Here is a 24,886-nt window from a genome sequence, read left to right on the forward strand (position 1 = left end):
ATATATTATTACAAGCTTTTAAATACACATAATTTAAAAAATATGCATCACTTCAAAAAAAAAAACAATAGTAACTAGTTATTCCTAATATAATCATTTGCATTGTAAGAACAATCTATTCTCGTTGACAAATGCAATGTTTGTACATAAAATCTAAAATAATGGATCATTTTTAACAACATATAAATTTACGGGTCAGATTTCATATTTTTTAAGATTATTAAAATTACAATACAAAAGTCTACTTTTTAAAGAATCTAAGATTTAAAATTAAAATTTGTATTCTACTTTTTAAAGAATTTAAGATTTAAAATTAAAATTAAAACTTTACATAGATAAACAAGTACTAATTTTAAATCAAAATATAAATTGAGATCCCAAATCCAAATATATAATTCTCTATTTTTTCAGACAACAACTCCAATTCAATTCTCTATTTCTCTCTAAAAAATAATATTTTTTTCTCTCCTCAATATTATATTATTATTTCTATTGCTATTTCATTTTCTTATTTCATAATATAAACTCGTTCTTTCTTTTTTCAAAACAATCATTCTATATAATTTTCATGTAATATAAAATTATTATTTAAAAAAAATTCTTTATTTAGTATAAAATTATATTTTATTCTAAATTTTAAAGAATAGCTACGGAAAATTGAAAAAAGAAATCAACAAGCACAACCGCAATCACAAACACAACAATTCTCTAGATCATACACTATCTTTTTTTCGAATATTGTTAAATCTGAAAACGACCTATTAGATTATTAAATTATTGTTGTGATTTTAAAAATCTTTATGCTATGTATTATATTGTTATCTTGTATTTAAATTATTATGTCATGTATTGTATTTTAAAATTAAAATTTTCATTTTATCATTTAAATTTTGTGCATTCTTCATAGTGAAAATCAATAATAATATCAAATTATCTCTTAAAGTGATGAAAATTGAAAAAATATATTTAAAACATTGTTAATTTAGGATGAAAGTAGTATATACTAAATAATATATTTTTTAAATATTGTATTATACTTAAAAAGAATTACGAATATTAGAAATTTAATTAATAGCCTTATATGAAAAATAATATGTTAGTTACAAATAGTAGAAATAATATTAAAATAATGAAAAAGTTAAATAGAGAAAATTGGAGAACTACTGTTCATCTCTCTATAAATAAAGAATAGAGAGTTTTTTAGAGAGTGGTTGGAGACCCATATCTCTATTTTACTCTCCAAATATAAAGAATGGAGAGTAAAATAGAGTGCGATTGGAGATGGTATTAGGATCTAAAATTATAAAGACAAACTGAATACTCTTTTAAGAAAATGTACCATAGTACTTAATACATAATCAAAATAAAACCAAATCTTATTAATTTTGTTCTCACACGAAAAGAAACAAAAAGCAAAAAGAATTAGTGAACAACAATTTCGTGTAAATTTATTCAGATTTGACTTATTTACATTTTTTTTATATTTGTTTTAACAAATGTCTATCGAAATATGTGTAATCGTGTGTATAAAATTAATAAAGACATAAGTATCAAAAATACACATCTAAACTATCTTTTTTTTAATTTCATAACTAAATTATTGAGAGTGAAAGTTTCATGCTTAAATTATCACTTATTAATTTGAAAAACACATCCCTCTCTTTTATTACATTCTATCCATGGTGTGTGTACTACACACTCTCTTTTATTTTCTTAAAAAATGTCACATCACACTCCACATGGACAAACATTCCACCTCAACAAAAATTAAATAAATTATTAGTATTAGTTAAAATTAAAGTAAAGAATTATTATCCCAGAAAAATAATATTTTTTCTATAAAATAAAATGTAAAATATTTTTCTTATCTCGCTCCATCACTTACTCCCCGCCCCCCCCCCCCCCCCCATTTTTTAGTTTTTTTTGTTTAAAATTCTTTTATAAAAGTATTTAATTTGTTTTACTTCAACTCCCCCCCCCCCCCCCCTCCCCGTCAAATAATAATTTAGATATTATTTTATTTAAAAAAATAATAATTCTACCCCACTTCACCTAACCCTCCGCTTCCATTTTTTTTTTCGTTTTGTGTTAGATATATACATATCTTTTTAGGAAAGTATTTCTTACTTGCCGCCGCAGACTTTAAAAAAAATATTATTTATGTTATATTCGGTACACAATTAGAAAAAAAATTAAAATATATGTACATATCTAACATAAAAAGAGAAAAATGTTATAAAAAAATAAGAGCGGAGGGTTAAATGGGGTGGGGTAGAATTTTTTTTTTTTTAAAATAAAGTAATATCAATTTATCTTGGGGAATGAGTGGGTGGTTTGAGGGAGGGGGAGAGGGTGAAGTATGATTTTTTTTAAAAAAAATTATAAAAGAAATCATAAAAATAAAAGGATGGGGGATTGTCAAGGGGGGGAGGTTGAGTGGGATAAGAAAAATAAGTTAATTTTTTTTTAAAAATAAAATCATTTGGGGATAGTAATATATACTTTAATTTTTAATTTTTAATTAATATTAATAGTTTATTATTTAATTTTTGTCAAAGTGAATATTTTATCGATGTGGAATATCATGTATCAAGGTTTTTTCTGAAAAAAATGTGTATTACACGCCACTTAGGTGTGTTTCTCAAACTAATAAGTGATAGTTTAGGTATGAACTCAAATAAAAAATAGCTTAGGTGTGTTTTTGACACTTATCTCAATTAATAAATGACATAATTGATCCAATATTTTTTTTTAATAAAAAATCAACGGAAAAGGATTATATTTGTCCTTGTACTCTTATAAAAGGGTCATATTTATCCTTCCTTATACTTTTTTGATATATTTGTCCTTACTATCAAACTTTGGGCACATATTTTCCCTTGAACAATTAAATATCATATCACCACTTTAATTATCTTATATTGACACCTACATGAATATATTTTTATTATAATTAAAATATTTTACTTTCTATTTAGTATTCTATCAGACTCATTTACTAAAATCCGACCCAAATGATGTGAAGACCCATTAACCTTAACTCCAATACACATTCTCTTACATCACTTTATCCATCAAAACATCGATGATATAGATACAACTCAGATAACAAAATGTTAGCCTCCAATATTAAAAAAGATCAATTTATACTTGAAAAACATTGAGCAATGCGATTGAGGTCTTCACATTTTTGTTCAGTTTTGTACTCTAGATCGTTGGCGGAGCCACGTGTAGTTAAAAGGTGTCGATTGACATCCCTTCGTCGGAAAATTACATTATGTAGTTAGAATTATTTTTTTTATGTATATATATTACATATTGACACTCCTTGGCTTCTACACGATTTTATTTCTTATATTTTGACACCCATTAGACAAAAATCTAGCTCCGCCCCTACTCTAGATTATTAAGATTGCACAATCCAGTTTTGTACTCTAGATATTGTATTAATAGTGGTTGAAATTCGATGAAGAAATGTCATTGTGGTGAATTGTGTGAAACCTTACTTCAAAGACTGCTTATTTTTTCAGAAGAAAATTTTGCAAGTACCCAAAACCTGAGATTTTTTTTTTATTTTGCAGGTCGTTTATCAGATTCAGCGAAATTTCTATAGAGGCACCTAAAGAAGAATGATCGTTTATATGCAAATGCCTCAAATTTATCAGACTCCAACAACTATCAGGTATTGCAACTTCTCCTCTTAATCACATTGTAACAAAAGTTTTCGATTGACGGATGCTGCCAATTGAAGATGGGATTAAAGTCATTTTCTCCTAAACTTCTATACAAGTACTTCAACAGGATCATCTTTTCAAGTTCAGTTGGAAAATCACTACCCACATTTATACACCCTAAATCCAAAATTCTAAGAAGTTTTGAAATTCTGTTACTCTAAGAAGCCTTCGATCTAAGTTGTCTCTGATGTTTTGATGGGCAAAGTGATGACGTATTGATGGACAAAGTGATGCAAGAAGATGTATATTGAAGTTAGGGTTAATGGGTCTTCACATTGGTTGAGTCGAATTTTACTAAATGGGTCGAATAGAATACAAAATAAAAAGTAAATTTTTTATTATAATAAAAATATATACATGTGGAGCCATGCAAGTGCCACATAGGACAATACAAGTGGTGACATGATACTTAACTGATGTTAAATATGTGTTCAAAGTTGAATGATAAGGACAAATATATCAAAAAATAAAAATAAAATAAAGATAACTATGACCATTTTCAAAGAGTATAAGGACAAATACGACCCTTTCCCGAAAAATCGAACCAACATGCCTGCCTTGTGTACATTCCTACCTACAATAAAATTTGGTCGGATGACCATTTTAGGTAATAGCTGATAATTAAATTATTTTTGATAAGAAATTTTTGATTGAATAAACATTTGATATGGTTAAGACTTTTGTTTGACTAATCAAAGCTAGATCCTCGCAACATTAGATTGGTGTCCAAATCCGGCTTCCTCACACCTTAGACTCGTGGACCTGATCCTCCTTTTTTTCTGGCTTTTACTTAATAATAAAAGGAAAAATAAAAACGTAAGTAGCGGGCGTCGAGCATAGAGGGGGAGATTGGAACACCGACGAAACCCTAGCAACAGAAGCTCTCCCAGTTTGCGGGAGCAAGTTATCGATCGTTGGCTTTCTTCCATCCGCCCCAGAAAAGATGGTCAGTGCTAGCTGTTTGTTCGACTTCTGTTCAGTTTTGATAATTATTGGAGTTCTCCTCCAAGTAATCGAAAGCAGTGCTGCTTTATCATGTCTTTTCATTTGATTTAACTGAGTCCAATTGCGAGTCTCCTTATTTTCTCATTTGCTTAGCAGAATAAGCTAGGAATAGGGCGCCGGGACAAAGTTCAGCAGTTTATGACCATAACTGGGGCAAGGTATCTTTTGAAAATGCTAAGTATCTTGTTTCGCTAACTTCTCTGCTCTAATTTCACAGCTGACTTCTGACTCCGTTGCCTACATAAGCTCAACTTCATACTTCATGGTTTCTTTTGTCTAATCAAGGAAATTCATTTATCAATCATATAAACCTGTTAAGGAAGAAAAGGTGATAAGCAAAAACACGTGATTGTAGGTTTACAACTCTATAGACTCTGTTGGAAGCTGGCTTGCAGTGTCTTTTAGCACATTTGCTTATAGTGCTTGTAGTTTGTTTGAGGCACAATTCTTACTAGTTCTTGCCACAATTTTTGTGCAATTGAAGATTATCATGTTTGTTTCTGTTTACCTTGCGGAGCAAACAAAAGATACCAAAATCATACAACAAACTTCGCACAACCAACTTTTGTAGATCATATTCCATATTCTATGCTGATAGATTCTGATGTTCAAACTCTATCGTGGAAATTTTAAAAAATTCATTGTTCCGTACATGAGATTCCTACCATCAACTTCCTGCTCTGCTAAATAACACGGCCCAAGATTTATGCTCAAAATTAAGTTCTAATGGCAACATTCCCTATGAGAAATCATGACTTGAGTATCTTTTTTTTTGAGAATGGTAAAGTTATGGAGGCAGGTCAACTATTGTTGGCTTATCTTAAACAAGATATGTGTCTGGTGTTGTGCTCAAGGAACAAGAGATCTAATGGAATCTCTAGAAAACAGACACTGTGGATATGATAACGTTGTCATCATAGTTGAAGTATCATAGTTGGTTGCAACTCCTGGTTAGTAAGCTATTTTTTAGGCTCCTTCATTGTGGTTACTTATACTATGGACCATTGGTTGTATTAGATATAATATCGCTGAAACAAATCTTGTTTGTTTCATTTCTGAAACTTTCCAAATGCGAGGGCAACTCATTTAACTCTAAAGATCATGAACCTGTATAAAATCTTGCAAACTTTTGGCACCCAAGTATTTTAGCGATGACATCATTTCAAATGAACATAATGAATCATTTAGATGAAAATTTCCTTTGTTCTCTTAGTGCCCATAGCTGGAAATGTCTCTTGTTTTTTTTAATGTTGAAGACATGAACTTGTAGGCAAATATGACTCAGCTAATAGTCTAGACACAAAAGTAAGTTAGGTAAGTTATATATGAAACCAGCATCTAGTAATTGCTGGCGGTGTGAAACAGTAACACCCAGAAATCGGTCCTTTCCGACGGTGAAAAGAGCTGATTAAAATGCAAGAGCACACTAAATCTTTGTTTGAACATCAATGTATCTAAGAACTGAATTTAAGTAAAATAAGAGTGCAAGTTCATCACTAATTAACCATTCTCAATACAATCAATCATTTGGGAGGAGTGAGGAATGAGAATTCAACCCTAACAACTTATGGATATTAACTTTGCGGTTGTTTGGTAGTTGGTTAGGAGAAATATTATACATGTATAAGATCCTACATAAGTAGTACCATGTTTGGTAGTTGGTTAGGACTATGTTTAAAATTAATCCGGTATTTGGTTTGCAATTTAGAAACATGCATAACTAATACATATGGAAGTTATGGGGAAATGTATGTATAATTTTATGTAGAATAGAAGATGAAATAACTATACATGGAAAACTGAACTTTGCATAACTAATTCCTGCATAAAATATTACGGAGTAGGGAGTACATAAATTTCCTCATAATTAATTCATGTATAACTAATACATGCATTACTAAAGTCAGCTACCAAATGACCCTTAAGTAACAAATTGCAAAAGGATTAACTTTAAGGAATCAATGATGTTTACTAGCTCTATAATGATACACCGTGTTGTCGGCCCAACTCCTGCACTTCAACTAATTCCATGGGGTACAACTACTTTCTACCAGTAAAGGTATCATGTAACTTTTAAATAATCGGGTGTGCGAGCCACCTTGCGCGCACCTCAACTAATTCCATGGAATATACCTCCCCCCTCCCACCAGCAAAAGGTGCCAAATAACTCTGTCTATCAAAGCTTGGAAAAATAAGAAAAAATCACCTAATGCTTCTGTATTGGATTTGAACCTGAGACCTCATGGTTTTCAACCTGTTTTATCAACCGCTTAGGTGCAAGGTATCAGGTAAATTTGTCCGCCAATACTTGGACTGCCCGGAGGAAATCATTTAGTGTTTTTACAAATCCTAGATATAAATTTGGAACGCCAAGAAAGGTTTTAGCATCATTTAATTAGTCAACATAAGACAAGATAAAGTTCCTTGATGTTATTCTTTTTTGCCCTGGATTTTATAAGTTATGAATTTCATCCTTCAACTTAGTTCATAAATTTGTGCAACGCCACACTTGAACTTTTCAGCTCATATTGAAAACCGTACATAGTTTTTAATTAATTTTGAAGTTTAAGAGTTTGATTTGTGTTGGAGGAGTGTCATTTTCCTAATTCTGTTAACTCTAAATATCTAAATTCTGGAAGTGTTTATTCACCATATGTCCCCTCTCTTGTCACTGGATTCCATGGGGAACATCAAAGTCGTTTATGCTTGAGCAGTTTAAAGTTTTTAATTTCCAAAAGTTCTGTGGATTAGGTTGCGATGTTTGTGTAGTACCCAGTGATAACTCTCCATCATCATATTTGTACACAGTGAGAAAGTTGCTCTTCAGGCTCTGAAGGTCAGTGATTGGAATCTTGAAGGAGCATTTGATGTATTTTACAGCCAGTCACAAGTCAAGTCATCTGCTGATACAAGGCGGTTGGAGGAGCTTTACAATAGATACAAAGGCAAGTTTAGTATCATACCTATTCCTTAACTAGATACCACTTTTTTGGTTTTGCAATTTATAATTTGCTCTTTTGATATTACGTAGTCGTGATATGCTATATCAAGAACCAAAAGATTTGAGCTATTCTGATTTAACTTTCTTCTTTTATTCAATATTAGTTTTTGCATGTGTACCCGGTCATGTCAATGAGTGAAAATACTGGAAGTCCCATAAATATTATTAAAAATGTGTTTGAGTTACAAAATATTAAGTAAAGGAAAATGTGTTTGAGTTGCAAAATATTAAGTAAAGGAAAATGTGTAAGTTCTTGAAAATAATGAATGATGACCCTGTTTAGCTAATTCAAAAAAAAGAATATCCTACGGAGAGAAGTCCTTGGATGTCTTATTATTATTATTATTATTATCTTGATATCAGGGTTCTGCATCTGCTTTAGAAGCCAGACTAAGTAGCATAACGTGACATGTAACACGGCCATGCTTGCTAGTCATGTAACACAGCCATGCTTGCTAGTCTCTAGGGGCGTCAAATTCAGCCCAAACTCATGCCCCACCCAAGTTTTAATGGGTTGGCCATGTGCTACGTTACAAATGGGTTATATTTGGGCACAACTCATCTTAACCCATGACAAAAGCTAGCCCAAACTCAATCCATGTAGCAGCCCAAATTCAACCCACCACGTATCAAACTTCAATCCCAATAGTTAGAGCTCAACTCATGACTGTCTAAGATAGTTATGAGTGTTATAGTTCCTTCAATTTATGTTTGAATATGATATTCTATCATTCATCTATATTATCTAATTATATTGCAATTAAGATAATTAATATCATGAGTTTCCCTCTAAGAAAGTAACTAATATCAACATCCAATATACGACAATGCTGATATTAATCCAACTCCTCAAAAGTTGAGATTAAATGAATCGACCGCGTTTGTTTGGATCACTTTACAAGCCATTGTTGAAGCCCACCATACTCCTGAAGTACATGGATCTGCGTATCACGCATAAGTTTCCTTTTGTGGCTGCCAATGGGAGGAGCACAATAGGTTCTTTGTGGTTAAAGAAGGCGAAAAAGGAAGAGGATGTCATCAGTAAAGGTGGACGGGTTCTCCTTGTTGGAAACAATTGGGAAGGGGATATTGAAGAAGCTGTCAGGATGTGCTTGCAATGGAAGAGGAAAGAGGAAGTGGGTGTTGGTTTTTGGGGGTGCTTGGGGCTGAAGAAGGGGACAATGAGTTGATGCTCGCGTCAGGAATAAGAGAAGGGCTTGCAGTTGATGTGGATCATCTGGAGAGAGGGAGATGGGGCTTTCGAAGGAGTAGAAATGAGCTTTGGGCAGTGGAGTAGCAGCCTCAGATCCCTCGTTTATTTTTGCTGCACCCATATGGTTCTGGGATGTATAGAGAATAATTAGGTGTCTTTTGTAGAGAACCATATTGTTTTGTAGGTTCTTTATTTTTGGTATACTGGAAGTATACGACTACTTTTGGCTTTTGATTAATATAACTGTCTACCTGATTAAAAAAAAGAAAAAAGAGGAGGGTTTGCACTGAGAAGAAGCGGAGGGGTGTGGGTTAGTGGAAAGTTGAGCAGCAGAGAGGGATTGGTGTTCTTTTTGTTGGGAATGTGTTGCCTTCTATGTGGATTTTGTATATGTTCCCAGGTGTAGAAATTATGGAAAGCATTTTTAGCCTTGTGACTATCAATCAAATAGGTAGATTCTGACCCTCACTAAACAATCTTAAAAACATATTTGGAAAATGGACACTATTTGCTATATATAAAGTTGTATGGTTGTAAACAAAAACAGCTTAGAGTGTTACTGGAAATTTAAAGTAGACTATTTGCATCCACATGCATCTTTTATGACTATCACGGAACATCTGGTTTGTGTTTCGCCTTGCATTGCTTACCAATCATCATTTTCTTGATGGACATTCTTTTCTTTGGCAGACCCGTATGCTGACATGATTTTGGCTGATGGGATTAGCCTCCTCTGCAATGACATGCAGGTGGGTTAGTCTAGTTGGTTAATCTAATGAGTCAAGGGCCGAAGCCTCACGCACCACCATCATGGTGGAGCTTTAAATTAAAAAAAAAGGCCCCTTTTATAATGTTTGTGGTTTCAAGTTGGTTGTATAAATTTTCCATTCAAACTTGCTCTAAATTTTAAGTTGTATTAATGATGTGTAGTTATACTGCACTTTTAGCTTCTCCTACCCATTTTCTGTTAACTAAATTTCTTATTATGTTTGAGTAAATTTTTACTCTTTTGATTTATTGTCAGGTTGATCCTCAAGATATAGTTATGGTATGCACTATTAACTTTACCCTCTTGTCTGCTTTTCTATTTCTATCTCTCTATTCCCCTTTAAGGTTTCATTTTGTAGGGAGAATTTGGCTCAAAGAAGATGTTTATCAGTAGAATTTGTGTGAATAAGTAACTGCATTGAAGAAACTACCAATCCCATTTGACCATAGAATTTGAAGTTGAAACTTGAAATTTTGAGTTTTTGAAGTAGTGTTTGGACATGTATTTTGCTTGGAATAAATATTTGAAGACCAGATTTGAAAATCTGATCACATTTCATGGTCAAACAAATTGCTGAAAATAAATTTCCAAAATCTATGGCCAAACTCATAGAGTGGTTACATATGGCTTTTAAATTTCTTGGTGATGCAATTAACCTTGACTTAATCAAACCCGGTACTTGTTCCTGTTTTCGGACGAATTCACAACCAAAAGAATGGCATAACATTGAAGCCAAACAGCCAATTATGTTTTTTGAATCAAGATGATGATCTCACGCAAGGGTATGACTTAGTGGTCAATGTAGTGGGTTGAGAACCATGACGTCTCAGGTTCAAATCCCAGTAGAGACAAAAACACTAGGTGATTATTTCCCATTTGTCCTAGCTTTGGTGCACAGACCTAGTACAAACTCTAGTACATGTTGGTGGGAGGTGACATGTATCTCGTGAAATTAGCTGGGGTACGTGCAGGCTGTCCCGGACATCACAGCTGTAAAAATAAATAAATTAAAATGGCGATTTTTCACTTAACAAACATGCTTTGAATTTCCGTATTGTTATAATTTATGCAAGCATCTTAAAAGTCTGAAAATAATAACAACAACAATAATAATTGTAATAATTAAAAAAAAAAAAAGAAAAAAAACTAAAAAAAGTAAAATAATAATAATAACAAGAATCATCGTAGAATAATTTTCCTGCTTATTCCAAACAAGTACTCCCTCCGTCCCATTTTATGTGAGGTAGTTTGACTCGGCACGGAGTTTAAGAAAGAAAGGAAAACTTTTAAACTTGTGGTCCATAATGAATGATAGAAATTTGTGTGGCATGTAAATCATTTTATTAAGGGTAAAATAAACATTTTATAGTTAAATTGTTACTTAATATAGAAATGTGTCATTCTTTTTGGAACAGACTAAAAAAGAAAGTAAGTCACATAAATTGGGACAGAGGGAGTAATAAAAGCAGAGAAAGATTAAGGGAAAAGGGAAAAGACATTTAGGAGTTGCCTGATATTTGATTGACATTAAAGATTGAATTCAACTACAGTTGGTTCTTTCATGGCACATGAAAGCTGCAACCATGTGTGAATTCTCCAAGCAGGAGTTCATTGGTGGATTACAATCTCTCGGGTAAGCCTAGGTTAAGACTTGTTGACTTCTATAGTATTATCTCTTTTACGCTGTCATGTTTGATCTAATGAAGCTGTCTCCTGAATGGCAGAATAGATTCATTGGAAAAGCTCAGAGAGAAATTGCCATTTATGCGATCAGAGATGAAAGATGAACGTATGTGATGACATGGAATTTTCTTTATGTTGTCAAAGAAGTTTTTGCCTTGTTTTGATAGTTTCTTATATCAACTCTAAATCTAGATACAAGCTCTTTGAACGTTTGATCTTATTTTGTTTAATCAGATGAGAGGTTTCTGACTTTTAATTTTTTTATTTTACTTTGTTCAGATAAATTCCGTGAGATTTACAACTTTGCTTTCAGCTGGGCAAAGGAGAAGGTTTGTCTTGCTGATCCCTCACCTTCCCGTTGCTAATTCAAAGGCCGTTTGAGTTTTTGCTCGTTTGAGTTAAGAATATTTAGGCTTCCTTTCCTTTTTTTAAATCCCTCTTTTGTGCATTCATTTCATTTTGTTAAATACCAGTAATATTGACAATGGTATCTATGAAACAGCAACAAGTCACTTGTTTAATGACCATTTTGAAGTGTTTTCTTTTCTTTTCTCTTTTCTCTTTTCAGTTAAAACCAAGATCCAATCTAAGTTTCTCAATTTTGTACCACAGTACTGGAGATAATTAAGCCTGTATACCACTTAGTCTGAATAGCCGTATTCAAAAGCTACTTGGTGTCTTAGCTTGTTCCAAGCATCTTTAGGTATGATTGCTTTTAACTCTTGATGCGGGTTCAGACGCATAAGAGAATCTTAAACAAATCAAACTACCTTTTTCTAGGGCTGTCACTATTCTCCAATAGTTTTGAATTCCAAAGGAAAATTGTTATTAACCACACATTGCTTTAACAGTTGTTTATTTTCTTTTTTCCTTTTTTGGTGAGAAAAGACCCAATATGAGATCTACTTCTTTGGAAACTGCCTTGAAAGTTTTAAATGTTATCAGTGGATGACATGTCAATGCATGCTAGCCCAAGACAAAGCATGGGAGAATAATGACTTTTTGGTCAATGTTAAAGCTTGTGTTTTGCTAATAAACCAAGAAAAAGTATAAAGGTTTGATTACTCCACTAACATTTCCTTGACTTCTTGGATGAATAACTTAAAATTATTAGCAGAATTCAGAAGACAGATATTGATAGTTATTTTTTTAAATGACCATGGTGTCCACGTCAACTTCTGTGTACCTCGACTAATTCCACAGGATATCTGGCATCTCCCTCCAGCAATAGGTGTACCAGTTAACTCTGTCCACTTGAGACCTCATGACTTCCAATCACTTCATTGACCACTAGGCCACACCCTTGGGTGCGATAGTTGTTTTTTTATGTCATCTAAAGTTAGTAATTGGAGCCCTGGATGGATTATCCATAAATTGTTTCTCCAATGTTTTTGGATAGAGAACCTGGATATGTATCTAAGATAAGCAAATGTGCCCCATACCTGTGGTCATTTTAACACCCTTCTGGTTTTGCATTGTGAAGATGTTTACTCTAGTTTAACATATGTTTACCATTCTCAAAAGGAAAAACATATTTCAATCCCGGGTGATGTGATATGCAATGAGGTATATCCTGGTAGATGAGAACTGCAGGGTTAATATATATGAGAAATAGTGTTGCCTGTGAATTTTTCTCTTTATCTCAATGATGGTAAAGGGGAAAATGGAAAACAAACATTGGTCAGTCAGAGATGTTTACAAAAAATGCTCATGTTTGCAGTCCTTCGCATAAGAAACTGTATAAAGTTTGTTTACCAATTCTCAAGAAACTGTATAAAGTTAAAACAACTCTGTAACAGATAGCTGGGATGATCAAAACTGCAAAATGAAAAATCTCAAATCCAATTTGCAGCACCTGTTTTTCTGTTCTGCTCTTCGTTGCTTTATATTAGTTCTACCTACTGCTTTCTTCGACCAGGAAGCTCTCAGTATTTAGCCTGATGTCTAAATTATTAAATTGTGGTGTTTTGGGAGGAGAATTTCTGAAGTTTCTCCAGTTTGCTTTTGTAATTGAAAGGGAGTAGGAGTACAGTGTCATTTGTTTAGATAAGAACCTCGTCTTCTTAAATTTCAGGGTCAGAAATCTTTGGCCTTGGACACGGCTATTGGGATGTGGCAATTGCTGTTTGCTGAAAAGGAGTGGCCATTGGTTGAGCATTGGTGTCAGTTTTTGCAGGTAGTTGAAAGGACAGGAAGTGCTGAGTTTTGTTGTTCACTGGATTCTGTTGAAATGCATGTCTCCAAATGATTTCTCTCTTTCCCTTTGTTTCTGCTTCTGTATCTATCTTTGGTCTTTATTACCACAAACTTAATCTGATCTGTTCTTAGAAGTGATCGTCTGCTTAAAGAGGATGCTATAACTCACCTCTACTCCCTACTTTGATCTTCCCCACATAATTCAGGCAAGGCATAACAAGGCTATTTCACGGGATACTTGGTCTCAGCTCCTGGAATTTGCAAGGGTAAGTTACTCTTCATCTACTTTAGAGTATTAGCTTTTGAACTCACCCACCATACATCCATTATTACCACCTCCCCATCTTCCATCTCTCGCGGCTGTCTTCATGTTAAAGTTTTACATCAGTATATATTACCTAAATTGACATTTGTAATTATCAATGCAGAATGTGGACCCTGCATTATCAAATTATGATGCTGAAGGAGCTTGGCCATATCTTATAGATGAATTTGTTGAGTACTTGACTGAAAATAGTATTGTCCAAATTGGTCAAATGAGTGATTGGAGCCAGAAATGCTGATGGTTTTCCCCAGTTGCTACTGTGCTGTGTAATGTTATTGTTTGTTGTTTGAACTGTTTTCAGTTTTCATGAACAAATTCATGTACAAAATACGCGAGGAAATGACTACTCTAAATGCAAAGTTATTGTTGACTTGATTTGGATTTCTTGGATAAATTAAAGACTTGTACATGGGACGAGCCCCCGGAGAAGTAAAAAATGGAGAAGCCAATGTTATTTCATGACACTTGTCTAACAATGTAAGAATCTCAAGCTAACTTCCATATTCTATTATTTGTCTCTCTGGTGGTTGATTCATCCAAAAAAAAAAGAGTTGCTACAGTAACCTGTATCATGAGGTACTTGAACTAAATTGCACTCTGCGATGAAAACCAAAACTCCATAGCCATGTCAAATAAAAGGACTTATTTGCACTAAATTTTGCAACATCTTCTGGCTGTTATTCCTGTATTTCATTTGGTTGCTACAACCAATGCCACGTGCTCTATGAGGTCCAACACTCGATTACTGCAGAATAAAAACAAAAGGGTCCAAAAGAATAAATAATGTTCATGATTATGTGATACTACAAGATTACGATAAGTATCTCTGCTTTTTATATTTCCAACTAAATGTTTGTTATGTTGGAATTGCTTTAATAGATGAATTTTATTGCCCAACTACAGATATCAATTGCATCTTCAACTTGTTCAGGTGTAGATATTGGTATGTTGGTTGTTAGATAAAATTAACCAGGGAACGCTATTTCAAAGTGTGATTGAGAATATAATGTGCAAATGTAGCTCAAAATCAGAGCAGGGAGTGTATGTGCTCTGCTAGGCGCCTAGGCGCTAGCAAATGTTAAATTAAATCCTCAACAATACCAAACTCCTCATCATGAACCACCAAACAGACAAATGCAAGCAAACCTAGTGATGCCAATTATAAAGCCAAACCTAAATTAATTGGCAAGGCCCCCCCCCCCCCCCCCCCACGCATACATACATATATATATATATATCTATCCATGAAGAAGGTTGTAACTCAGCTCCAGTACCAGCTGATGCGCTTATGCATGCATGTTTGTGGTCGTCAAGGATAGAAATACCACCTTCCACTGATGATAAAATACCAATTATTTTACTCAATCATATATATATATAAGAGAGAACCCTAGGCCCGCCTACGTGGCGCTACCATAAATCATGACTCCTTTTTAATTTATCTTATTTCCAAAACTAGCCTTCCCCTTTCATGAAAAGTTGTGATTTTTATGAAAAGTTGTGACTTTTATGAAAAAGAATTGCAACTTTTATGAAAGGTTGCGATCTTTCTGAAACTTTTAAGAAAAATTGTAACTTTTATGAAGAGTTGCGACTTTTATGAAAGGTTGTGACATTTATGAAAGGTTGTGACCTTTACGAAGGGTTGTGACTTTCCCAAAGAGTTGTGACCGTTCTGATAAGACACAATAAACATTTGTTCACACTATCCTTTTTTGTCTATAAATAGAGGGATTTCCTCTCATTTTAACACAACGAAAATTCTGAACTTCTTCTTCTTCTTCTGCACAATTAAATATTCGTGTACTTTGCTCCTGTTGAGTGGCTTACTGACACAATTGTTTTGTATCAATATGTTGGTGAATAAAATCGTTCCATCTTGAGAGGATTTAATTCTTTAAACCTCAGGTATTAGAGGGGAATAATTTTCTTAAGGGGACCCTGCAGTGGACTCAATTTTTCCTTTCTATCTTTTTTTTATGACAAGAGAAACCCGCAGCCGCTACCCTTTGGGTGCGCACAAGGTAAAACCCCCGCTCTATGCAATAGCTCACAAACCACATAGGAGAGGTAACTTTTTCCTTTCTATTTCATTCTATTTTTACATATCTTGGTATTTTTTTTACAGTCATTAATTTATGCTTATGATATTAATTGTTGTTTTTGAGTACATGTTTTAAACTCTGTTGTTTATATTTCTGCAAAGTTATTGTCATATTATCTATTTTTACATAGATATGAAGTTTCTCACTTATCAATTGAAGAAATTCATTATGCAAGTTCAAAAGTTATAATTGCTTTCATGTTCAAGCGTAATTTTTTTTTGAATCTGTTAACAAATTGTTGAATTTTCCCCTGAGACATATATCACAATTGTATAATTTATGCAACTTAAATGTGTTCCTTTTCTTACGAAATGCCTTTGTATATATATTCTTATTTTCTTCTTTATTTTCCTTTTAATGTTGATTAAAGAACCAATGATTTATTATTTTCTAAATAATTCATTCATTAGAGGTTCTTGAGTAATGTGATAATGACAAATAATCAAATTCATGTTGGAATATTGCTAATATTTTAAGAACCTATTTTTTTCATTATTTTTAATATATGGATATTAGTAAAGGATTATTTGCAAGTTCAATGCAATTATTACTTATGACCGCGCGAAGCGTGGGCAAATTACCTAGTATAATATAGTTAGAAGAGATATTTATTCACAATATGTATATACTCACATATATTGTCAGATGCATAATTGATTTCATTGAGGAAAACATTTGATTAATATATACTTGGATGACTTCCAACAAATTAAAGTCATAAGTTATTATTTTATGTACAGATTTTTTATTGTAGCATGATTGATATCATTAATAGAGTTAAATAAGTTTACTTTTGAGTTTTTTAACCTAGCACATAAATAAAAACAAAATAGATGAAGGTTACTAATAAAATGAGAAAAGAGATTATTGTGTTTTTCTGGATGTGTTACGTTACCTTTTCTATTCTTAACTTTATATATACACATATAAATATATAGATTTTTAGAATTTGATTAAAAAAATAATAAATATATCAAGATAAATAAAAATATCACCAACAATAACCCAAATAATATACATCTTCCATTCAAATGGTTAGTCAACAGATTCAATTACATCTTACATATATGTATTTCTCGGGTTAAATTTTATCAAAAAATAATTTCATATATGAACAAATACAAACACTTTGTGAGGACAACTTTATGAGAAGAAAACAGAAAAATTAATATAAGAATTTAAATCTTTGTGGGTGTGACATCTTCTCTCTTTCCTCTCTTTCCATTTTAATAAGTTTAAAATAAAATATTTCAAATCCAACAAATTTACATCTGTACACTTTAGGCACATTTAACAGTGTGGGAAACATTCCTAAACACGTGTAAGCAAGTGAAATATATGTGAGAGTCCGTCTAACTAACTAACTAACAAACTTAGATGACCCGACCCGAGCCCTCTTTTCCTACGTTACGTACATAGAGGGAAGAGGGAAAAATCAAATTTAATTGTCATTGATCGGAGGCAAAGAGGCTCTCCTCTCTTCCTCCGATCCTCATCTGGTACTCTACCTTTTTCTCTGCTTTTTTCATTGAAGATGTCTTGATTTGCAACGACTTTCTATTAATATTTTTCATTCTTACGTGCAGATCATCCTACATTGTTGGATAATTAATGGCTTCGGTTAGCTTCAAATACTGGGATGATTGTGTCGATCCTCTTGATCTGGAAGCTATGTGGCTCGATCCAGAAGTTAGAGCCGAATGGCTTAACGCCGGAGAAACTAAGGGATCAAAAGTCCACCTCTCACGTGATCCTGATGGTCAGCCTTATCTAACACAAACAGAAATGAAGGTTGGTTGTTTACACAAAACTATTCTTCTCTCCTCTCTTGCCTGCAAAACCTATTTTAATTTTGACAATTAGTATATATATATTATTCCTCCAGGCAGTAGCAGGTATTATTGTCCGAAGGCATTTTCTATCCCAGATTGATTCGGTATGTATTTAATTCTTCAAACTATTGTTCTGTTCAATTGGAGGGGATAGCGAGTCACTACATACATTCCCTATTTTCAAGGGGTTATGATAGTTTAAATGTGGATGAGATAAATTGACGAGCCATCTAAACATAACATCAAACTCTCATCATTTAGTACATCAGACCTTTTTAATCATCAACAACCGAAACACTCGCAGCTTTTTTTTTCTTCCAATTTCCTCTTCAACTGGATCCTTATTGCTTTTTTGTAAATTTTGATCTTGGAGCTCCTGTTAACTTGTGGATGCCCTTGTTTTCTCCTCAAACTTGAATGCCACTACTTCTTGTTCACCGCATGGAGTTCTGAAACATATATATTTGATGGAGAGTTTTGGGTGTATGCTATGTTGCTAATTTTCTACCACTACACGCTTTGCACAAGTTGCATTCCTTGGAGTCCACGTCTGGAACTTTTTACAAGTACATGATTTTCTTCACTAGGACCTTTCTTTGTCTCAACCTGCAATTATTGTTAGGTTGCTCAGTCAGAGGATGAATCAATTGAGTTTAGAAATTATCAACATTTTTTCCGTACTTCTCCTATGAGTGTCCTTCCCATATTTTCAGGATATGCTTTGCGCTATTGCTGAGCTTGAAAGTGACCGGCAGCTTCTTGCAACACGGTACAATAAAAAGTCAAAAGAGATTACTATGGGAATTATGCAGATTTTGCCAAAAACCGCAGACTGGTTGGTGAGGTATTTGATTTTCTTTTCTCTTCTTGAGATTCTGGGGAATTATGCAGATGTTACCAAAAACTGTGGACATGTCTTCTTTTTCTTTTTTGATTGAAATAAGATTAAGTTACAATTTGTTTCAGTGATTTGGGTTACCGAACATATGAGGTGACAATGGATTCAAAACTTCTTTACAAGCCTTTTGTAAATGTATATCTTAAGTGGTTATCAAATTATGAACAAAAGTAAGTTCATATGGTTATTTGTTCTTGTAGTATCTTCTTTCAATTCCATGTATTAGTGCTAAGGAATCCTAAAGATCTTGTACCCAAATGCCTAACTGTGGAGCTTTATGAGCAGAGAGAGAAGTGAAGAGTTCATGGTGAGAGCTTACAAGGGTGGTACTAAGAAGGCAACTCACAAGTCCACTTTACCATTTTGGAGAAGTTATCTCTCCGTCAAAGAGACCCTACCATCGAGGTAGTTGTTCACATGCCATGATATCATTTCAGTTTGATCATTATTTTTTCTGAGTTAAAATGGAATCAAGGACAGGAGAGTGCACCCTTGTGGTACTATATGGTTTAATGTAGTGAGCTTTATATCATAATAAGTAAGTTGTTATGCAGAAGAATGCTGCCATAGGTATATACCTTTTCTGAGAAAAACAATTATGGTCTTTATCATCTATTGACATTCTGTAATTTTATTGCTTGTGGTTAATACTAAAAGAATTGAATATACTATTTACAGAAGTTTCTCAGTGAACTAATTTCTTGAGTTCAGTCAGCTCTAGTATTGTCCACAACTCTCTACATATGATACCAAATGACCCAACATGATGCCAACTTAGGACTTCAATGCACAAAATAGTATAATCTCATCTGATACTCAGGTACCACTTTAAACATATTTTCTTCCAGAGAGAAATCAAGGTCTACTAGGGTTCATAAACCTCCCTATTAGAAGAACATCAGGTCTTACCAGACCAGAGGAAGGCATAGTTTGAGGAAGTGGCCTGATCAAAATCTTCATTGCTGGACTAATTTGGAAGAATACTGTAAAGTCTTGTGAGTATTTCAAATGGAGGTCCTTGTATATTGTGACATCCTGATGAGTCTTACACAGAGACTTGATCTTCAATTCGAAAGATATAAAGAATCTGTTGTACAAATCAAATAAGGTTGGGTTAGAGTCAAGTGGAAATGAAGTTAGAATTGTTGTAATCTCATATGAACAGTCTGCTTATCATGTCTAGCTTCTGATAACGTGGTATTCCAGAGAGTGCTATTTGAAAATTAGGAGTTAAAATAGCAAGGATATGATGGGAGCATCTCTCTAGTCTCAAGCCTTCATGAGCCATCTCTAGAGTTTGATTACCTGTCAATCCTTGATGACGATGCAATCTTGGTAAAAGGGGCAGCCTGTGACACCATCTTATGCGTGAGAAATTTACGAATCTTTCATCAGTTTTCTTGATTGATAACACTGATGATCACCATTTTTGTCATAGTAAGCAGCAGGGAAAGTCATGCTCATGGTCAAAAGGGTCATCTGAAAACTAGTGACAAAGTGAAGGCATACTCTTATTACGCTCCTTAGGTTCATGAGAAGGCAAATACTAGTGTAGGGTAGGCATACTCTTATTAGGCATCTTAGGTTCATGAGAAGGTTAAATACTAGTGTAGGGTAGGCATACTCTTATTAGGCACCTTAGGTTTATGAGAAGGTTAAGTACTACTGTAGGTATATGATTGTGTTATTATGCAACATGATTAGATGACTATCTTCTTGACAATTTACATGAACTGAGTAGATGCTTTTGATTTGTCCATACTGCCATTTGTTAATAAGTAAATGGATTATGTATTGTTCCTAATATATGCTATACTACAATTGACTTTTGTAGGAAAATCTTTGACGTCAATCCTTTGCCCCCTACAGCATCTGCTACTGGAGTTCCTGAAAAGAAAGGTTGTGTGAGCATAACTAATAAAACATTCATTTTTTTTCTCTCTCTCTCTATATATATGTGTGTGTGTGTGTGTGTGTGTGTATGTGTGTGTGTTTTCTTGCAAAGCGTGTATAACCATTTATGTGAGAATGTACAGTATGATAGCTTAAATGTTGTGGGAAGGGCGTGAAGCCTGATTACATTCTCTCTATCACTTCATTCAGTGCCTTAAGCATGTGAAAAATTAGTATATTTTTCCAATTCAGTGTATGACAATCTTTTAATGGCTATAAGAGACTTAAAGAGAAGAAAATTAGCATATTTGTCATGCAACACTTTGTATGCTTGGAGATTCTACAGCTATAGAGAATAATAAAAAATTAGCATGGTCATCATGCGACACTTATGGACGAATATTTTATGTTATCTGAAAGATAGTTGATCATTGATGTTAAGAAATAGCTAGCATCACTTAAATGTGATGGGAAGGGCATGAAGCTTGATTACATTCTCCATATCAGTTCATTCAGTGCCTTAAGACATGAAGTGAATTTTTCAGGTATTCTTTTGAGTTTATTTCATGGATAGATTAGAGTGAGATCTCTAATTTGTGTGCTCTATAAACACACTTTAATTATGGTGAGATTTTTCCTCCTCCCCCTTTAACGTAGGCATAACTAGATGAACCATGTAACTTTCCGTGTTTCTACTTCTCTTCATGTATTATTGTATTTTGACTATCATTCTATGATCAAAAGTATTACTTGATCCTCCACAGTGTAACAAATTGTTTCCAAACCTAGAGGCACTTTGTCCACATAGAGGTATGGTACACACTTATTTGTACATTTTTATTGTGTCTCCATAAGTTCAGAATGTTGACACTGAATAAGGTGTGATTATGTGAGTTCTCTTGTATGCCCTAGCATGGGGGTTCTGGTGGATCATGGATGTGAGTCAAGTTCACCTGTATCCGTAGCCATTTGTGAGTTTGCAATGCGTTCTCCTATGTACCTAATCATTTGTAGGGTTACAATGGATGGAAAGTGAGATCTTAACCTTGTTGAAATTGCTTAGTCGATGTTATCCAAGGTGGAGTACTCTATTGTGTTAGAAAATTCAAATCAAGGTGGGGATTTGTCAGAAAAATATGTATAATTTTTTCTATTAGCATTTGGTTAGTTGCTTGGTTGCAACTTTGAGAAAGTTTACAATTTGATAGACCTTTGAGTAAGATGACGATAATCTGAAGTTAGTTTGTGACTTGATTTCAATGTCAATACCTCACACCCAAGTGATCAAGTTGACAATTCGAACTGGTGAAGGAATCACCTATAGATAGCCACCCTTTCCTCATTGTTAGCCATGGGATTAACAACAACAACAGCGTACCCAGTGTAGTACCACAAGTGGGGTTTGGGGAGGGTAGAATGTACGCAGACCTTACCTTTACCGTTGTTAGCCATAATATTCAAAAGTAAAAAAATGTAAATGAGTGGTGGGGAGAGTTCTCTCGTAATATGAGGAGTTGAGAGAGTTTTAAGTAGACTTCATGAGAAATATTAAAGAAGTGTTAGGATAAACTTGTACATTCCTTGTCTACTCTTTTCTTTCCAGTATTTTGCTTATGATTATTTTTTAATATTCTATTTTACGCGTCACAACAATTAGGAATTGAGAATCTATATCTTTAGATCAGAGAAAGGTCTAGCTGTTGGACGAATTTCATTACATAGCTAGTTAGTATATTAAGTGGGATCTATAGTTCCGTATATATTTTGGTTAGAGTGAATTACTCTGCATATCTTTTGGTTAATGTGAAATTCATCCTCCGTGACCTGGGTGATACTAATTGGCTGTAGCGTATAACACTGTGTCTCAAATTCTGTAACTATTATTATGATATTTTCTCTGTCCTGTGTCAACCAAAAGTACCACTCAATTGTTTCTGCAGGGTAACAATCTCTTATATATATTTTTCATTTGGTGAAGGTCCAGTAAATACAACTTGGGACTCTAGAACTTCCGCAGAAGACATGGAAGAAATGTGGAATCATCCCTGCGTGAGCAAGGAGTGGAGCAAGTCAGGGGAGAAAAGAGGCCATGTACGGTTTTCTCATGATACTGAAAAGAGACCATATCTTTCTCGGGTAGAACTGAGGGTAAGAATGCACGGTCAGTATGTGTAGAACTGTAAAGTCTAGTAAGAGTCGTTGGATGCTTCCAGTCTCGGAGATTATGCCATTTGCTTCAATTGTTAAAACTAGCTGTGTTTTCCAGCTTAAACTATCCATACTAATTGCAGCTTGTAAACTCCATTTTACTTCTATTTTGAGTGTTTTCCTTTTGGGAACTTTGTATGCCTGTTGCATCTGTTGAAGGGTTAACGTATAGCTTTTGAGTTTTGATGGAAACAGGTTCCTTAACTTAACTCATTACTAGAGTTGTTTGGATATTAATTTTCTGCAAGTTCTTAATTTCTAAATTATCCGAATTTCTGACATACCTATCTTGTTGCAGGCAGTTGCAGAAGTAATTGTTTCAAAATACTTTAGCACAAGAGGACTGAAACCTGTAAGTGGGTACATCTCTTTTGAGCAAGAAGCTACTGAAGTGATTAAAGTTAAAAACGATACAATGTTATTTTTCGTAAAAGCTCTGCAGAGAATGAAGAGATATCTACGAACGTAAAAGACAGCGGTTAAGCTCAATTTTGGACTATTAAACAGGAAAAATTGGATGTAAAACCGTAATCACCTTTATAACTCTAGAGAGATTTGTTGATAGAAAGAAATTTCAAATTTCATGCCACACCTGGCGATTTTAGTATATCGTATTTGTTAGTTTACAATCTAAAGGAATTATTTTTTCGACCATCTAAAAGGATTGCTAGAAGAATGCTTGTGGTTGTTCTTCCTCTTCCACCACTTGGTATAAAGAGGAAGCGTAATGAGGTTATTTCCTTGTTATTGCAGACTGTCCTATGTGCTGTTTCTGAGATCGTGACCATGCGTTTTGTTGAGGGAATTGGACAGCGTACTGGATTAATGGGAATTGACTATCCCACGGCACGCTGGCTTTACAAGTATGAGACCAATACCTTCCTGTAATAAAATGTCATTTTGGTTTGGTCTGGTGTATTTTACTTTGCTTTTCTTAATTCTTTTGCAATATGGTAACCTATGCTCACTTTGGCTAAGTTTCACTAATTTTAAACTTGCAAAATCTATTCGGTCAGAGTTGCTTAACTGAATTGACAGTTGAAGTAAGAGATAAAATAGTTTTAGTACTAATGCGTCTTCCAAACGTGAAAACTAGGGACCTGGGATACAAGACTTACAAAGTGGAGTCAGTTGAGGATCTTACAAAGCCATTTGTTTCCATGTACTTTGGCGCAGCCTATGTGGCTTGGCTATCAGAGTACGAGGGAAGGTAAGTCCTCTCTTACTGAATTGGAACTATGGATTACCACTAATATATAATTGATCGATTTGATTTGATTACTTTTACTGTTAGAGAAAGGAGTCTCCAGTTTCTTGTCCAGGCTTATCTTGCTGGACCCCAGAACGTGAACCTGCAGGAGACTGGTCCTATGTGGCTTAGATTTGAGGAAGCACTGAGCCGTTATGAAGATTTAAAAAAGTAGGCATTCATTAGTTATAAGACTATTTCTGATTGACTGACCAAATGTCTGATGAAGGTGGTTTGTATTTTCAGGGAAGCAGCAGGTAGTTGTAATATTTTGTGAGCTCGTGCAACTCCAACTATTTCACCAAATCCTTGAATGGTTGCGTAAAAATATAGAAAGTAAATATTTGCAACAGCACCACCACTCCAATGTACAATATTCCATCCAGTCTTACATTGTTATGTAAATTTTCCTTCTATGTATTTATTTGTACCGCTCTAAAATATAATTTCATTTACTATTATGCTCAGAAAATGCTATTACAATGTGGGAAGGAGGTTCAATTGATTTACCTACTGTATGTTCAAATAGAGCTTTTGCTTTATATTTATATATATAATATAATATTATACTGTAATAAATAAAAAGAAGGTCTAGAGACATTTTAAAAATCCCCAACTTTATTTTATCTTTTCAATTCTCTTATATAAATTTTAAATGAACTGTGAAATATTTATTACTTACTTATGAAGCTGCACAACAATAGGTGGATCTAAGAATTAAAAATCAGTCCAAATGGGAATTGGGAGTGGAGCTAATAAATGAGTGATGAGTTAA

The 24,886-nt window shown here is 33.8% G+C and overlaps 2 protein-coding genes across 3 annotated transcripts; both read left to right on the plus strand.

Annotated features, from left to right (window-relative positions):
- Window positions 1–4,420: 4,420 nt before the first annotated feature.
- Window positions 4,421–14,301, plus strand: LOC125839492 (uncharacterized). The gene is made up of 11 exons (XM_049518469.1): window positions 4,421–4,680; window positions 4,836–4,897; window positions 7,548–7,684; window positions 9,644–9,702; window positions 9,978–10,001; window positions 11,273–11,355; window positions 11,447–11,511; window positions 11,685–11,734; window positions 13,480–13,581; window positions 13,808–13,867; window positions 14,030–14,301. Exons 1-11 carry the CDS (start codon window positions 4,678–4,680, stop codon window positions 14,162–14,164), a joined length of 780 nt encoding a protein of 259 aa, XP_049374426.1. The 5' UTR covers window positions 4,421–4,677; the 3' UTR covers window positions 14,165–14,301.
- A 3,299-nt stretch (window positions 14,302–17,600) lies between these two features.
- LOC125808797 (uncharacterized) lies at window positions 17,601–24,466 on the plus strand. 2 transcript variants are annotated; one of them, XM_049488461.1, is made up of 12 exons: window positions 17,601–17,822; window positions 17,917–17,967; window positions 18,577–18,707; window positions 18,830–18,931; window positions 19,047–19,166; window positions 20,596–20,660; window positions 22,633–22,802; window positions 23,161–23,214; window positions 23,616–23,725; window positions 23,959–24,072; window positions 24,157–24,282; window positions 24,358–24,466. In XM_049488461.1, the coding sequence occupies exons 1-12, from the start codon at window positions 17,643–17,645 to the stop codon at window positions 24,386–24,388; spliced, it is 1,254 nt and encodes a 417-aa protein (XP_049344418.1). In that variant the 5' UTR covers window positions 17,601–17,642; the 3' UTR covers window positions 24,389–24,466. The 2 variants fall into 2 exon arrangements, with proteins under 2 accessions (XP_049344418.1, XP_049344425.1); XM_049488468.1 differs by having other exon boundaries at window positions 22,639–22,802.
- The last annotated feature ends 420 nt before the right edge of the window (window positions 24,467–24,886 follow it).

Source organism: Solanum verrucosum, unplaced genomic scaffold (genome assembly GCF_900185275.1).
Source record: "Solanum verrucosum unplaced genomic scaffold, falcon-dt-bn FXZP01000277.1, whole genome shotgun sequence".
Classification (NCBI taxonomy): domain Eukaryota; kingdom Viridiplantae; phylum Streptophyta; class Magnoliopsida; order Solanales; family Solanaceae; genus Solanum; species Solanum verrucosum.

What these genes read in the sequence shown, in the direction of transcription:
- LOC125839492 (XM_049518469.1), top strand. An exon ending in ATCAGAGATGAAAGATGAAC is followed by an intron (nt 11,512 to 11,684) that starts GTATGTGATGAC and finishes TACTTTGTTCAG; the next exon opens with ATAAATTCCGTGAGATTTAC. An exon ending in ATTGGTGTCAGTTTTTGCAG is followed by an intron (nt 13,582 to 13,807) that starts GTAGTTGAAAGG and finishes CACATAATTCAG; the next exon opens with GCAAGGCATAACAAGGCTAT.
- LOC125808797 (XM_049488461.1), top strand. Translation starts at nt 17,643, where the DNA reads ATGGCTTCGGTTAGCTTCAAATACTGGGATGATTGTGTCGATCCTCTT. An exon ending in TAACACAAACAGAAATGAAG is followed by an intron (nt 17,823 to 17,916) that starts GTTGGTTGTTTA and finishes TTATTCCTCCAG; the next exon opens with GCAGTAGCAGGTATTATTGT. An exon ending in TTATCAAATTATGAACAAAA is followed by an intron (nt 18,932 to 19,046) that starts GTAAGTTCATAT and finishes CTTTATGAGCAG; the next exon opens with AGAGAGAAGTGAAGAGTTCA.